The following is a 14,961-nucleotide window of genomic DNA, read 5'->3' as shown; positions in this document are numbered from 1 at the left end:
CAACAGGTAGAAATCGTGTTGGTTCAGCTACCTGGTAAGAGAAATTGTAGTTCCCAGCATGCTTTGCAATGCATGGAATTAAATTAAGAGAAGGAAATGTTGACAATTAAAGTCATCTGAGATGTTTAAAGCAAATAGAAAGACTTGTTAGTTAGAGACTTTTTATCTTCACTTAAGTTTGAAGATTTAGAAGATGTTCAAGTAGTGCTTTAAATTTTGAGATTATCACCTTGCAGAAGCAGCCATGCTTTGGGTGTTGGCAGGTTTATTAGCAAAAATGCAGTTTGTTGCTCAGCAATAATTGTCCTAAAGCGAGTTCTGAGATCAGTCTCAATCAACTGTATATGCAAGTCATGAAATATGTCTCTTTTAGTTCATTTAGGATAACTTCAAATAAAACTAAGAGACTTCAAAATGTACGACACATGATAGACAAACATATTATCAGAGCTTTGAGATCAATAAAAATACAAATGTTTTTTAACTTTTATTTGCTAAATTCATGTTGGACCAACTCAATTGCATTTATTTGTGTAAACAGTTATTTATTTTTTTTAGCTAAAAAAGTTATAGGATGGAAATCCTGCCCTCAATTAAATTGAGTTCAGCCAATTAGTAATTTTTTTGAGAGTATGAGCTCACATGACTTTTCAGAGCTCAAAATTAAGGATTTACCAAATTTATCTCTGACCACACCATAAATTAATAAATATTTTTTTATAAAAAAACAATTATTATGTTAGCCATAAATTTTAAATAAAGTGTCAAAACAACCAAAACACAGCTGTATACATGCACATTTTAATTCAACAAAACTTTTCTTAAAAAAAAAAAAGAATTATTCTCATGTATCTAAAACAATGCACAGTAATCTGACCGGGCTAAAGGTCCCAGAACACTTGTTAACTTCACATAAAGAGATGCTCATCCCATCACCTGTGCACGCCAGTGATCATCCTCTCATTCGGTATTCACCTGCTTTCTTTTGCTTTAAGACCTTTTTAAAGACACTTTCCATACACTTTAAGACTTTATAACCACATTAGGTTTCAACTGGAAACACTGTCAAGATTTTAAATTTACAGTACGTTTACTTAATATTAATGTAAGAAACGAATCCAAAACTAAAACATTATTCATATACTGAATAAAAATCCATTTAATCTAGCTAATTCAGCAGGTTGGCACTTATAAAACTGCAGAAATAATGGCGTTGCCTTGGTTACTGCAGTAAACAAAGCAGCATGATGTCAAATCTAGCAGGATTTTTTTTGATTGTATAAATTACACAGCATCCAGATATTTACAGATTAAATTCAGGCAAACTTTAGCATACAACCATACATTGCATAATCAAAAATGATATCAAATTTAATACATTGCAAAATAGCATTTAAGACTTTTTAAAATACTTTTTTAGGGACTTAAATTTCTCTACATAGATTTATCAACTTTTAATACTCTTTAAGACCCCGCAGACACCCTGTTTTAGATGTTCCTATAAAATCAGTAAAAATTGCTTCCACATAATTGATTTGTATAACAGCATGAAGAAATTAAGTTAAAGTATTTGTTGTTTTTTACAAATTTAAGTGGACTGAACATAAAATAATTAAGTTGACCCAAAAAAAAAAAAAAAAATTCAGCTCAATTTAAATAAGTCGTTTGAACAAACAGCAAAAGTCACTTTTTTGTGTTTAAAAGATGTCTAATAGATGCATAATAAATGTCTAAACATAGTAATCCTGGTTAAAACAAGGCTAAATTTGCACTGTCAGTGAAAATAAAAAAAGACGTCTAAGAATAGGCCAAAACTAGTCATTAAATAAACAGAGATGAATGACTACACATATGAAGTGCCTAACCGACAACTAGTCTAGTTTTGGGCTATTCTTAGATGTCTACTAGATTTTCACTGACAGCCCAAGGTAAGCCTTGTTTTAGCCAAGCTGTCTAAGTTTATATATCTATTAGACGTCTATTAAACTCAAAATTGTTTGCTGGGTATAGTGATCCAATATGAACTTACTCCCCATTTGGCAGATGAAATGTAATGTTTACAATATTTATTATAGAACTGCTTGACACATTATCATCTATAAGCATATCCACTTGCATATAGACCATTTTGAGGGATGTAAACAAAAACAATGGTCCCAACATATTTCCTGTTTTACATTTTTAATTTCTATCGCTTTCGAGAATCCAAAAAGAGCCACTTATTAATAAATATTGTTATGGTGGCTGTTTTAACATGAAGTTACGATTGAATTGCCTCTTGTTATAGTTATGAAATAATTTGATAACAAGCGTGAAATGTTCATAGGCCAATGACATCACCACATTGAAATAGTCAGCATGATTTATTGACTGAATCTCTAAATGTAAAAATAAACCTCCGTCCAATAGTTTTCATCCTTGTCATTAGAAGTTTTTCCCCCCATGCACATTGTATGTTTTATGAGCAGCATTACTGTAGCAGGCTGATATTTATTGTTAAATAGAAAGCATGACAAGAAGAATAGAGCTCACAGGGCATCAAGGGAACGCAGCCACTCGGAGGAGTTCAGCCGCTTCAATACGCTTTATCCGCGCTTTGAAAGAACACTCACTTCAGATGCACAGATTCCCTTTATTCATGATTTATTTATTTGTTTATTTTCAACTGTACTAGTTTATTGCAATCTGGTTAATTCACATTTAAAAAGCAGACATCATCCAGTTGCACTGAAATCAATGATATTCATTTTTACAACATCCATAAGGCCCATGTACTGGAAAATCCGATCAAAACCATTATGTTTTTTAGCTTTTTTTTCTTCTTTATATGTTTTTTGTCTTTTTTTACTGTAATTAGAAAAAGAAAATATATAACAATAATAATAGAAAGGAAAAATATTACGACTGGCAAGCAATCACAGCACAGCACAAGTACCTATTTACTGCAAGAAATAAATGGTACAAATAAATCAACAAACAAAAAGGATATATGCATTGAAAAGAACTAAATTGGCACGTATGAAGGTTTGATACATGAAGCAACAGAGGACAAGATATGTATTTCTAGAGATTAAAATCAGGCAGAGGGTGTCTTTTCCTTGTTTTTTTCATCTTTAGTCCTCTCCCCCCAAAAACCAAACCAAAACAAACAAACAAAAAAAATCAAGAAAAACCAAAAAAGAACGGGGAGAAAATAAGGAACACACAACCGGGAAGAAGGGACGATAAAAAATACTGCACGTAGAATACCTTTTTCTCTCCATCTCCTATTTTTTTCCTCTCCTTTTCTTTTTTAATAGCATATCCCATTAATATTCATTCCCCACCGTTCGTAATAGCTGCGCCTGGTGGCGGAATCGTTAGAGTTTTACATGTGAGTAGCAAATGACACTTTGATTGGCTGTGATGTTGAAATGTTCCTCCCCCACCGGGCCTGGGTCGGGGTTCTAGGCTGAACCGGGAGTCCTGCGGGGCCCGGTCTCACTGTGCGTGCTGGCTCAGTGTGTGGTTCTGCAGGGGAACAGAAGAGAACACATGAGGAGAGAAATAATAAGCTACGTGCCCACACCTCCACCCGTCTCCTTCGCTCTCTCCCTCTATCCATCTCTCTTTCCATTTACCCACCAGGCCTGTCCATCCATCTCAAGGCTAGCAGTCCCACTTTGACAGAGGAGTTCAAGCTCTGAAGCCATGAGCGAACACCTTCCTTTCTTCGCCGTTTCTTTCTTCTCCACACCCTCCCATTAAATATTGGGCACGTGTGCACTGGCGAACCCATTCATCCACCCACACTTTTGTACCGGGCGGAAAAACACAACATTGGCCCTGCGTTTGATTTCGAGTGCGCTGATTTGTTTATGCTGGAGTCTTACACGCATGTTTATGAATCTTTTAAATCGCGGCATTGTGTTATGAGGCGCTCCTACTATATGGACTCGTGAGAATGGAACATACATTTATAATCACATATCAAGGCTCTCTGTATTGAAGAGAAGGAGAAAAGTAGGAGACAAAAACAACACGTTACACTGTTTAAAAAGGAGGATGTTTTTAAAGACAATACCATGAAATAACCATTCGGAGTCCTCCATGAAACCTCGCAGTGAAGTTTTCCTAAAATAACCATTTTTTGCGCTTGTGTGTGGAGAATCTTAGATGGACATTTATATTTTTGGGTTCCCAGAAGCAGAAGTCATCATCAGTTTGTAGAACATCTATAGAGCACATTAGAATCATTCTCATGTTGCGGGAAGTCATGAAGCAAACCAAACAGCTATATATATATAATGAAATGAATAAATATTATACATGTACAGTTTAAGTCAGAATTATTAGCCCCCTTTGGAATTTTTTTTTCTTTTTTTGAATATTTCCCAAATGATGTTTAACAGAGCAAGGGATTTTTCACGGTATGTATGATAATATTTTTTTCTTCTGGAGAAAGTTTTATTTGTTTTACTTCAGCTAGAATAAAAGCAGTTTTAAATTAAATAAAAAACATTTTAAAGTAAAAAATATTAGCTGCTTTAAGCTATTTATTTTTTGATTGTCTACAAAACAAACCATTGTATACAATAACTTGCCTAATTACCCTAACCTGCCTAGTTGACCTAATTACCCTAGTTAAGCCTTTAAATGTCACTTTAAGTTGTATAGAAATGTCTTGAAAAATATTTAGTCAAATATTATTTACTGTCATCATGGCAAAGATAAAATAAATTAGTTATTAGAAATGAGTTATTAAACGATTATGTTTAGAAATGTGTTGGAAAAATCATCTTCTCTCCATAAAACAGAAATTGGGGAAAGAAAAAACAGGGGGGCTAATACCTCAGGGGGTTTCATTCCGACTTCAACTGTAAATATGTGTATACTAATATATTGATAAATGTTTATTGTGTGATTGTAGAAAGACATTTTTATCACTATGCTTCTGTGAGTTAGCTATGGGTACATTCTGATTTTGACACGCAAAATATAATGTTATGTATGAAGAGTTCAGATGCAAAAACTTCTAAACGCTGTCTGAAATTTCATTCAAAAATGAGCATTTTATCAAGCTCCTGTGTGTAGGGTGAGTAATTTCACTTTTATGGAAAATAATAAGTTCTTTTCAAAGTCTTCAAAGTGAAATAATTCAACATAAACAAAAGACGCCAAGATTAATGCTCATTTTCGATTGAAATTTCTGGCGATACTTAAAGGTTTTTGCATCTAAACTCTTCATATATAAAACATTCTTAAAAATGTGTTTATTAATTTGATAGATTTATACAATAAAAACTGTGCAAATGCATCTTCTCAACCTTTTCATTGTAAAGGACCAAAAGCATTTTAAAAGGACCAAAATAATTTTTTAAAAGAGATTATTCTATAACCGCTACAAAAACAGATGCGCACAAAAGAAAGCCATAATGGTGGAAAGAGGAGGAACAATGACCTAAAAGCGTGATCATGTAAACAGATCAATCAGCCGTTGCGTGAGGGCTTGAACAGGAGCAGATATGCACAGGCTAAATGGTTATTGTGTTGCTGCTGTCTCTCGGCAGCTCTGCTTTTCCGCATGCTTTTCCCTGGACCATAAACCCAATTCCCAGAGAAGAGCCGGCAATCATCCCACTTTCCCTCTCAAAGCTCCTTTCCCAGATTAATCTCTCCAAGAGAGATAGGCTGTGGTTTTTATGCCCTGATAAAAAAAATCGGAATAGGGGGAGACAAATCTGAAGGATTAAACATGGTTTTTGGTTGATAAATACTTATTCTTCAGCCTCTTATCATAGTGCACATATTTTGCAAATGATTGCTGCTGAAAGAAGGGGATGGGCAGTTCTATCTGAGGAAGGCCAAACCACTGGGTCTTAAAACCCCAGACCGAATCAATGGCAGCCTGTCAGGGAATGTGCGTCTCGCGTCCTCCTTCTCTTTCCATCCCGTTCTCTCTCTCTTTTCCGCCCCTCCTGCATGGAACAGAGAGGAGACGCACACAAGGAGGGCTCTTGAGCGAGGAGACGCATCTCTCTGGGAGCCACTGACCCCATTATGAGAGCAAAGCACTTCTTCTTTAGCGTGACGCTGCCTGCGCTGCTGTTCCCCTGCCAGCAGAGGCCAGCCTTGTCTATATCTCGCTCTGAGCTCTGGAGAGGAGAACGAGACGGAGGTGCACATCGGACAAAACCCAAACATATTGCAAATCATTTGTCCTCATCACCAAGCACCTGTTTCACATATTGGAATTACAACAAAACGGAACAGGAAAAAGCAACGGCACGGTGAAACGATCCTGGGACTCACATGACAATGAGCAATGAGTCAATACGGCGTACCTGCCCGCACTGTCACATGCGCACATGTCAGGAGCAACTAACGACCCAATTTACCCAAACCTGCCTTAGCCGAGTCCCCAAGAATATGCTGCTGCTCAATCAATTATCAGTTATTCCCCACAAAGCCAAAGTCAATCCTCACCTGCCGCAGAGCCAAACGCAGCTCAGCCACTGTCGTAATATAGCTGATGCCACAGCTCTACGTGAGACCAAATTAACATCTGGGTCGCCTATCTTTTCATTTAGGCTGATGATGGTAACAACAAAAACAATAACAACACTAATAACAGTAATAATAATCTCAAGTCATTTCATTTCAATTCATTCGATACTGCTGCTGATCAAGTTTATGCGTCCTAAATGACGAATTAAGTATTTCACACTACAAGACAGATTTTTTTAGGTTTTGATTGGTGAATACTGGGACTTGGATTCGCTAAAACACTGCCAGTTTTGTGTCAAATCACTTTCTTTCATTTGTACGTTATACTTTAACACCAACCACTATAAAACCAACCAAAAAAAGTCCTGTAAAGATATACACTGCCTGACAAAAGTCTTGTCGTCGATCCCAGTTGTAAGATCAACAAATAAAAGTTAAAAAATTAAAGTTCTTGAAAGCAAAGAAGGTCAAGGTGCTCCAGGTTTGGCCAGTCGAGTCACCAGACATGAACATTATTGAGCACGTCTGAGGTAAGATGATGGAGACACTGAAGATGAATTCAAAGAATCTTGATGAACTCTGGGAGTCCTGCAAGAACGCTTTCTTTGCCAATCTAGATGACTTTATTAATAAGTTATTTGAGTCATTGCAGAGATGGATACAGTTGTCCAAGCTCATGGGAGTCATACACAAAATTAATTATTTTTCCACTGCACCATAACTTTATATTCTATACTGTACATTATTTCTGCTAGGTGACTTTGTCTAAGCAAAGTCAGACCTTACTGTCCTAAATAAATAATTAAAAATCTAGGTATGATCATATTTTATTTCAGTCAAAAAAAAAGTGTTATCCAGAGGCATTTGCCTTCCATAAAAGCCACTATTGATACCAAATGATCAACAAGAAGACAACCTAAAACTTTCTGACAAGATTTTGGAAGGTAGTGTATAATTAAACCATTCATTCATTCATTTTCTTTTCAGCTCAGTCCCTTTATTAATCTGGGGTGGCCACAGCGGAATGAACCGCCAACTTTGCCAGCATATGTTTTACACAGCGGATGCCCTTCCAGCCGTAACCCATCACTGGGAAACCCATACACACTCATTTGCACACATACATACATACACTATGGGCAATTTGGCTTACCCAATTCACCTGTACCGCATATCTTTGGACTTGTGGGGGAAACCGGAGCACACGGGGGAAACCCATGTGAACACGGGAAGAACATGCAAACTCCATACAGAAATGCCAACAGCCTCAGCTGAGGCTCGAACCAGCGACCTTCTTGCTGTGAAGCGACAGCACGACCTACTGCACCACCGCGTCCCAGTAAAAAACCAATGATAAAACATGTATACATTTAAGTCTAACTTCATTTTGATTTATATGGTCTCTAAATAAGTAAGCTTTCCATTGACATATGGTTTGTTGGGACAGGACAATAATTGGTCGAGGTACATCTCAAAGGGAAAAAAAAAATTTTTTTTTTAGCAATAATAAAAATAATAAAAATAAATAAATGCACTAAATATCTCAATGGAACATAACCAATACTTAATATACTAATGATTTCTGTCCTAAATAATCATAAAAATCATAAAAAAATCATTTTGACTAATACAATGTTATATGGCAAAAAAATGAATTGTTATTTGGCTCCCAAAAATTAACCCAGATCCAGGGTCACATATGGTGGAAAACAATTGTGTTCAATAATGTGCATCTGTCTACTCTACTGTTGCATCTTTATTTCTTCTCGCAAATAATGCATGAAGATCAAGTTTATATGCGTCTACACATTTGTGTCAAGATTGGGAGTGTGTGTGTGTATGGTTTCCCCCAGGTTGTCAGGGTTGTGTGGAGCTGTATTGATTTGGAGGTGGAGGGACAGAGGCAGTGTTGTTCCCTGGGGTCTAGGGTTACACCAGCACTGCAGTGGCCTGATGGAAACTGCACAGCAGGAGTGGAGGGGTGCGGGGAGCCTGACCCAACATACAGTACACAACCTCCTTCAAACACACACACACACACACACGGATCCTTCACTAAAACAAAAGACATGCGCTCTGGCTCCCCACACACACATGGCCACTAGACACAATCAACATCCACCGCTCGGGTTATTTCATGATCTCCAGCATATACGAGCCACTGCGGTCTCATACATCTGCTCTGTCTAATCACACACACTCAGAAACACAACACACTGTCGCACTTCAGCTGCCCAGTGCACACAAAAACACACCCCCCAACACATCTATTTCCATCGCTCCGATATCTCTCTTGAAAGATGGCAGCTGATGTGTGGGCGATCAAACCAGCAACACTTGTTTAAATTAGTTAATCAGTGTGTTGGAACAAACACATTTTCAGGCCGGTCGCAGTTTGTTCTCTTCATCCGAGCGCGTCGTCGGGGGCAGCACTATTGATTAAGCCGCAGGCGATCGATCGCCAGAATAGTGTGTGTCTCTGAATCTGATAATGACTCGCAATATGACATCAGTGCAATGCAGCTGTAATTGATATATTCTTGAAGGGGGAAGTTAGAGCAAGAGAGGTGGGCAACACTGACTGTTTAAACTGTCGTGGTAGAGCTGCGACTGGATGTGCTATTACTATAAACTGTCTGTATTAGTGCACACTACTGCATTAAAAGATAACTCACTCAAACATTAATCCCATCCTTGTTTTAAACCTTTATGAGTTCTAAAGAAGATATTTTGAAGAAAGCTGGAAACCATTGACTTTCATAGTAATTGTTTTTCTATGGAAGTAAATGGTTTCAGGATTTCATCTTTCTTTAAAATATCTTCTTTTGTGTTGAGCAGAAAAAAAAAAACGTGTACGGAACCACTTGAGTAGGGCTGAGCAATTAATCAAAAAGTAATCGAAATCAACATTCAGAATCTATAATCGATCAAATTTTTCTAGGTCAATTTCTACAATTATTTTCCCTAACGCATCTAGAGTCACATGACCTTGCTTTATTAAGGCTACTTTATACTTCTACATCAAATGCACGGGCGGGTATGGTCCGGTGTAGCCTTCGGGCGGTTCACCTCTCAAAAAAAAATGTAACTACACGTCGTACATTTGCACTACATTGATGATGATTGAAAGCTGCACCAGAGACGGCATATTTTCTATTACAATAACATTTTTATTTCCATTAAAATCTTTGTGGTGATGCGGTGGTGCAGTAGGTAGTGCTGTTGTCTCACAGCAAGAAGGTCGCTGGTTCAAGCCTTGGCTGGGTCAGTTGGCGTTTCTGGAGTTTTCATGTTCTCCCTGCATTCGTGTGGGTTTCCTCCAGGTGCTCCGGTTTCCCCCACAGTCCAAAGACATGCGGTACAGGTGAATTGGGTAGGCTAAGTTGTCCGTAGAGTATGTGTGTGAATGAGTGTTTATGGATGATTCCCAGAGATGGGTTGCAGCTGGAAGGGCATCCGCTGTGTAAAGCATATACTGGATGAGTTGGTGGTTCATTCCGCTGTGGCGAACCCGGAGTAATAAAGGGAGTAAGCCGAAAAGAAAAAAATGAATAAAATCTTTGTTTACAGAAGATTCAAGAAATGCACTGCTTAAAATATTATTTACAGGATATACAAGAGTTACTTAATTTAGAAGCAATGCTGCTTATTTTATAGTTTATTCATTCATTCATTTTCTTTTCGGCTTAGTCCTTTTATTAATCTGGGGTTGCCACAGCGGAATGAACCGAAAACTTATCCAGCATATCTTTTATGCAGCAGATGCCCTTCCAGCTGTAACCCATCACTGGGAAACTTCCATTCACACTCATTCACTCATACACTACAGACAATTTAGCCAACCCAATTCACCTATACAGCACGTCTTTTCACTGTACCCGGAAGAAACCCATGCGAACACGGGGAGAACATGCAAACTCCACACAGAAATGCCAACTGATCTAGCTGGGGCTTGAACCAGTGACATTCTTGCTGTGAGGCGATTTTGCTACCCACTGCACCACTGTGATGCATTAAAAATAATTAATTTGGTTTCCAAAAGTGGAAGTTAATAAAAAAAAAAGTGACTGTTGGTTTCAGGCAATGGTTGTTTTAATTTCAGTTGTTCAGTGTTGATGTTCAATAAATAATCATAGATAATAGATGATGTGTGTTTCCTTTAAATATTTTTAAATCAGGTAATGCACCATTCAAAAATCCCTCACTTGTAATATGTGAGTATATTTAATTTACAAAACTTCTCTGTAAACTATAAGGGGCAAAACAAATAAATAAATTAATTAATAAATAAAATAATCATTAATCGTAATCGAGTTAAAATGTTTAATTATTTTGATTTTAGGCCAAATCACCCAGTCCTACACTTGAGGGTGATTAAATATTAACATTTTCGGGTGAACTATCCCTTTAAGTTATAAAATATAGAAAACTGTTTCCAGGTCCAAGCCTCTATTCAGATCAACTGAAAAAACTCATAATATCCATTTAATATTACTGTTTAGTCATTTCACATTAAATCAGTCTCTGGACATGCTGCATTCCACACACCATTATTTTAATGATTTATAAAAGATGAATCACCGTCTGACCATCTGAGATTAGACATAGATATAAACATTATGATTATGATTTTCAATAGTATTGCAGCACACAGTAAGCATTAGTACCATTTGCTTTGATTCTGACATCTGATAGAGTATTTGAACTCAGATTTGTGAGGTCGGACTCAACAAGCGAATAGTGTGGTATGAGGACTTGAGCTTGTGACTATAGCGAACAAAACATAAGCCTTTGTTGCAACAGAAACGCGACAACTTCCTGGCGATTTCAAGTGTGGTTTTAGTAGTTTTATTTGTGATGTGCATAGTGTGACGTGAGGAGGGCATAGCGTAATGCACAGAACAGCCTCCATTCCAGTTCCCCCCTTGGCTTGGCGACGGAGCGGGGGGAGGCTGTGCACCGGGCAGAACAGCCCCTGCAAGCTCAGTCAATATCTACGCTGTCATTGTTTTCCTAAACTGGTTATAAAAGAGAGGCTAAATCCTGCGGAGCTGTGCACTCCTGGGAAATATGGCCCAGTCACATTACTGATGCAGTGACTGCGAGACTGCTGCACTCACCGAGGGGGAGGAGGAGGAGAGAGAAGGGGGGGGTGAAGCGGAGGGGAGATAAAGATAAAGGAAAATCAAATCTACGTTTCCCTACACAGCCTCTTTCACACACAGAGCATGCACATACAGCCGGACCGAGCGGCTGTCATGTCACTTTCAATCAGGGCTGTTGGTGTGTGTGAGCGTGTGTGTGCCGCAGGGCCCCTGGCTCCAGGCTCCGTGCTGCCCCCTGGGGACAGTGCAGTGTCAGTGAAACTCTAATGTGTTGGCTCGTTCTGCAAGAGCGAACAGAGAGAGAGAAAGAGAGAGAGAGAAAAAGAGAGGGAAGAGTGTTTTGGAGAGGGTGGCCATTCTGACAGTAAACTGTTTCTTTTGTAACAGGATTCTTTGGCATTACTGATGATGACTATGAGATGAGCTCAGATCTATGGAGCTAATAATTTGCCAAAACAATCTGAATTTAAATTGTGTTCATTTTAAATATTGACAATTGTAATTGAATAAATCTGATTAATCACACCTAAATTAGCTACTCAAAATAGCTCACCCTCGATAGTCAGTTTGCAGAAGAATTGTGTCCTCCTGAGCATCACATACACAATGAAACTCACGCAGCTCTGTGATTGGCCAAAATGCTTAGTTTGACTTTTCGGTGATCGTCTACTCTTCCCTGTAGATGACCCCTGACCTACTTTCTGCTGAATTTTTTGCTTGAATTTTAAGATATTGAATTTGATGTTCTGAATTTCTTCATCTTGAAAATTTGAAACTGTGTTTTTACAAACTGGATATCTGCAGTCTATGAATTCAGAACAAAAAGTCTGAAAAGTTTGAAAATTCATCTAAAAAATTCATTCTTGGGTTACGCAGTGGTGCAGTAGGTAGTGCTGTCGCCTCACAGCAAGAAGGTCGCTGGTTCAAGTCTCGGCTGAGTCAGTTGGTGTTTCTGTGTGGAGTTTGCATGTTCTCCCTGCATTCGCGTGGGTTTCCTCCGGATGCTCCGGTTTCCCCCACAGACCAAAGACATGCTGTACAGGTGAATTGGGTAGGCTAAATTGTCTGTAGTGTATGTGGATGAGTGTGTGGATGGGTTGCGGCTGGAAGGGCATCCACGGTGTAAAATTATGCTGGATAAGTTAGTGGTTGATTCAGCTGTGGCGACCCCGGAATAATGAAGGGACTAAGCCGAAAAGAAAATGAATGAAGGAATGAAAATTCAGCCTTGAAATATTCAGTTGTCTTAAATTTCAGATGTTATGAAATTCAAATTAAAAAAAGTTTTTATATTAACGGTATATAAAAATGTAATAAATCTGATTTATTAAATTACAATTTCAATAATTCAAATGAACACAATTTAAATTCAAATAGTTTTGGCATATTATTAGCTCCATACAGATGAGAGTAAATTGGCCCTCTGGGAATGCACATAAAGAAAGATACATGATACATGTATATATCACTTATAAAGATATTTTTTTATATTTATATAAATCTAATATATATATATATATAATTTAACAAGATGTATTTTGAGTAAAACAGTAAGTGATTTTACTATTAATCAATTAATTTTTTATAAGATTATTAATTATTAACTTTTAAAAATGTTTTTCAATGATATTTATGTAGAAATAATTATTAATATTATAATTCTATTATATTATACTAACTGATTGTGACTAAAAATCCCTCCCCCCTCACTCTCTCTCCCTCTCTCATACATTATCTCTCTCTCTATAATTCATTCATTTATTCATTTTCTTGTTGGCTTAGTTCCTTTATTAAAAAGGGGTCGCCACAGCCAAATGAACCGCCAACTTATCCAGCAAGTTTTTACGTAACGCATGCCCTTCCAGCCGCAACCCATAACTGGGAAACATCCACACACACATTCACACACACATTCATACACTACGGACAATTTAGCCTACCCAATTCACCTGTACCGCATGTCTTTGGACTGTGGGGGAAACCGGAGCACCCGGAGGAAACCCACGCGAACGCAGGGAGAACATGCAAACTCCACACAGAAACGCCAACTAAGCCTAGGCTTGAACCAGCGACCTTCTTGCTGTGAGGCGACAGCACTACCTACTGTACCACTGCTTCGCCCTCTCTCTATATAATATAATATAATATAATATAATATAATATAATATAATATAATATAATATAATATAATATAATATAATATAATATAATATAAAATGGAAAAGAGCCAATGGGCACTACAGTTTAGTCTTACACACACAGACACAAATGAACAGACAGTGTGTCTCAGTGCTATGGGTTTTCTAAAGTGCTCTCTGCTGCGTCTGTCTGCTGTCTATGCAGCTAAACACAGACAAGAAGAGGAAATCCTGGAGCTGATAGAAAGAATAATAATATGAAAAGAAGGTTAGGAAAGAAAAGGAGCATGAATGAGATAGAGAGAAAGAGAGAGTAAAGTTGTCAGAAGCAGGGGAGAGAGAGGGATCGAGTGTGTGTGTGTGTGTGTGTGTGTGTGTGTGTGAGGTGGTGGAAGGGTTGCCAGTGCCGCTTTGCTCTTAGGACGCGAGTCTGTCCCTCTCTGCTCCGTTTTTAACACAAAATGAAAAATCACCTTTGCCGCCTGGTGCACTTTAGAGTAGCTTATTTTTAGAGCTGCTTGACAGTCTTCCAATGGCCGGAGACTAGCAGATGGGCTGTCTTAAAGCTTCATATGCTCCCAGCTCTCACCTCCCAGAGACAGGAAACTCACTTGGGAGTATGCTACAAATAAATGCCCCCCTGCCCTGCCCCTGGATTCCCTCATCCCACCTACTCACACCATTCTCCACCCAGAGACTGCCTGTGCCCGAATTTAGCAGCTTCCCTGCAACTACGTCCTGTCGTACTGAAGTGAACTACACCCTATGTCACTGTCCGGCTGCTCTGCTCTTTCTGGAGGCGTGTGTGTAAATCTGAATGAACCAAAATGAAAACATAAATTTGCTTATGACAGATGACCCAGTTACCTCATTGAGTAAGAAATAAAGAGGAGTAGACTACAGCTCAGAAGATTACAGTACCAAAGCAGCATTTATTTTAATAAGGAAAATATAATACAAAATATTAATATAGTAAAATAAATCTATTTAAATTAAGTGCTTTCTTTTGAATAGTTTTGTTTTTTACAAATAACTAAACAATAGTGTGACTATTAGTGTGATTCAAAGCTACATTTCCAGTCAGCAGATGTGAATCAACATTGAAGGATCATGTGACACTGAAGTCTGGAGTAAGGATGCTGAAAATGTACATTTAAATCACACTAATAAAAATGTTGTTCTGATTACTATCAATTTTAGTGAAAAAATGTAAAAGATTACAATTCAAAATT

The 14,961-nt window shown here is 37.8% G+C and overlaps 1 protein-coding gene across 28 annotated transcripts in view; it reads right to left on the bottom strand.

Annotated features, from left to right (window-relative positions):
* Positions 1 to 2,626: 2,626 nt before the first annotated feature.
* Positions 2,627 to 14,961, bottom strand: part of znf423 (zinc finger protein 423) — a 218,887-nt gene continuing 206,552 nt past the window's right edge. For 27 of the 28 annotated variants that reach the window (XM_073929366.1, XM_073929371.1, XM_073929367.1 and 24 more), the window contains one exon: positions 2,632 to 3,510. In XM_073929366.1, coding sequence (XP_073785467.1) covers positions 3,481 to 3,510 — 30 coding nt within the window. In that variant the 3' untranslated portion in view covers positions 2,632 to 3,480. Of the gene's footprint in view, positions 3,511 to 14,961 lie in introns of all 28 variants that reach the window. The other variant, NM_001080030.1, reaches the window with a different exon arrangement.

Source organism: Danio rerio, chromosome 18 (assembly GCF_049306965.1).
Source record: "Danio rerio strain Tuebingen ecotype United States chromosome 18, GRCz12tu, whole genome shotgun sequence".
NCBI classification, from domain to species: domain Eukaryota; kingdom Metazoa; phylum Chordata; class Actinopteri; order Cypriniformes; family Danionidae; genus Danio; species Danio rerio.
The sequence above is the reverse complement of the archived record's forward strand: the minus strand, read 5'-3'. Positions and strand labels throughout refer to the sequence as shown.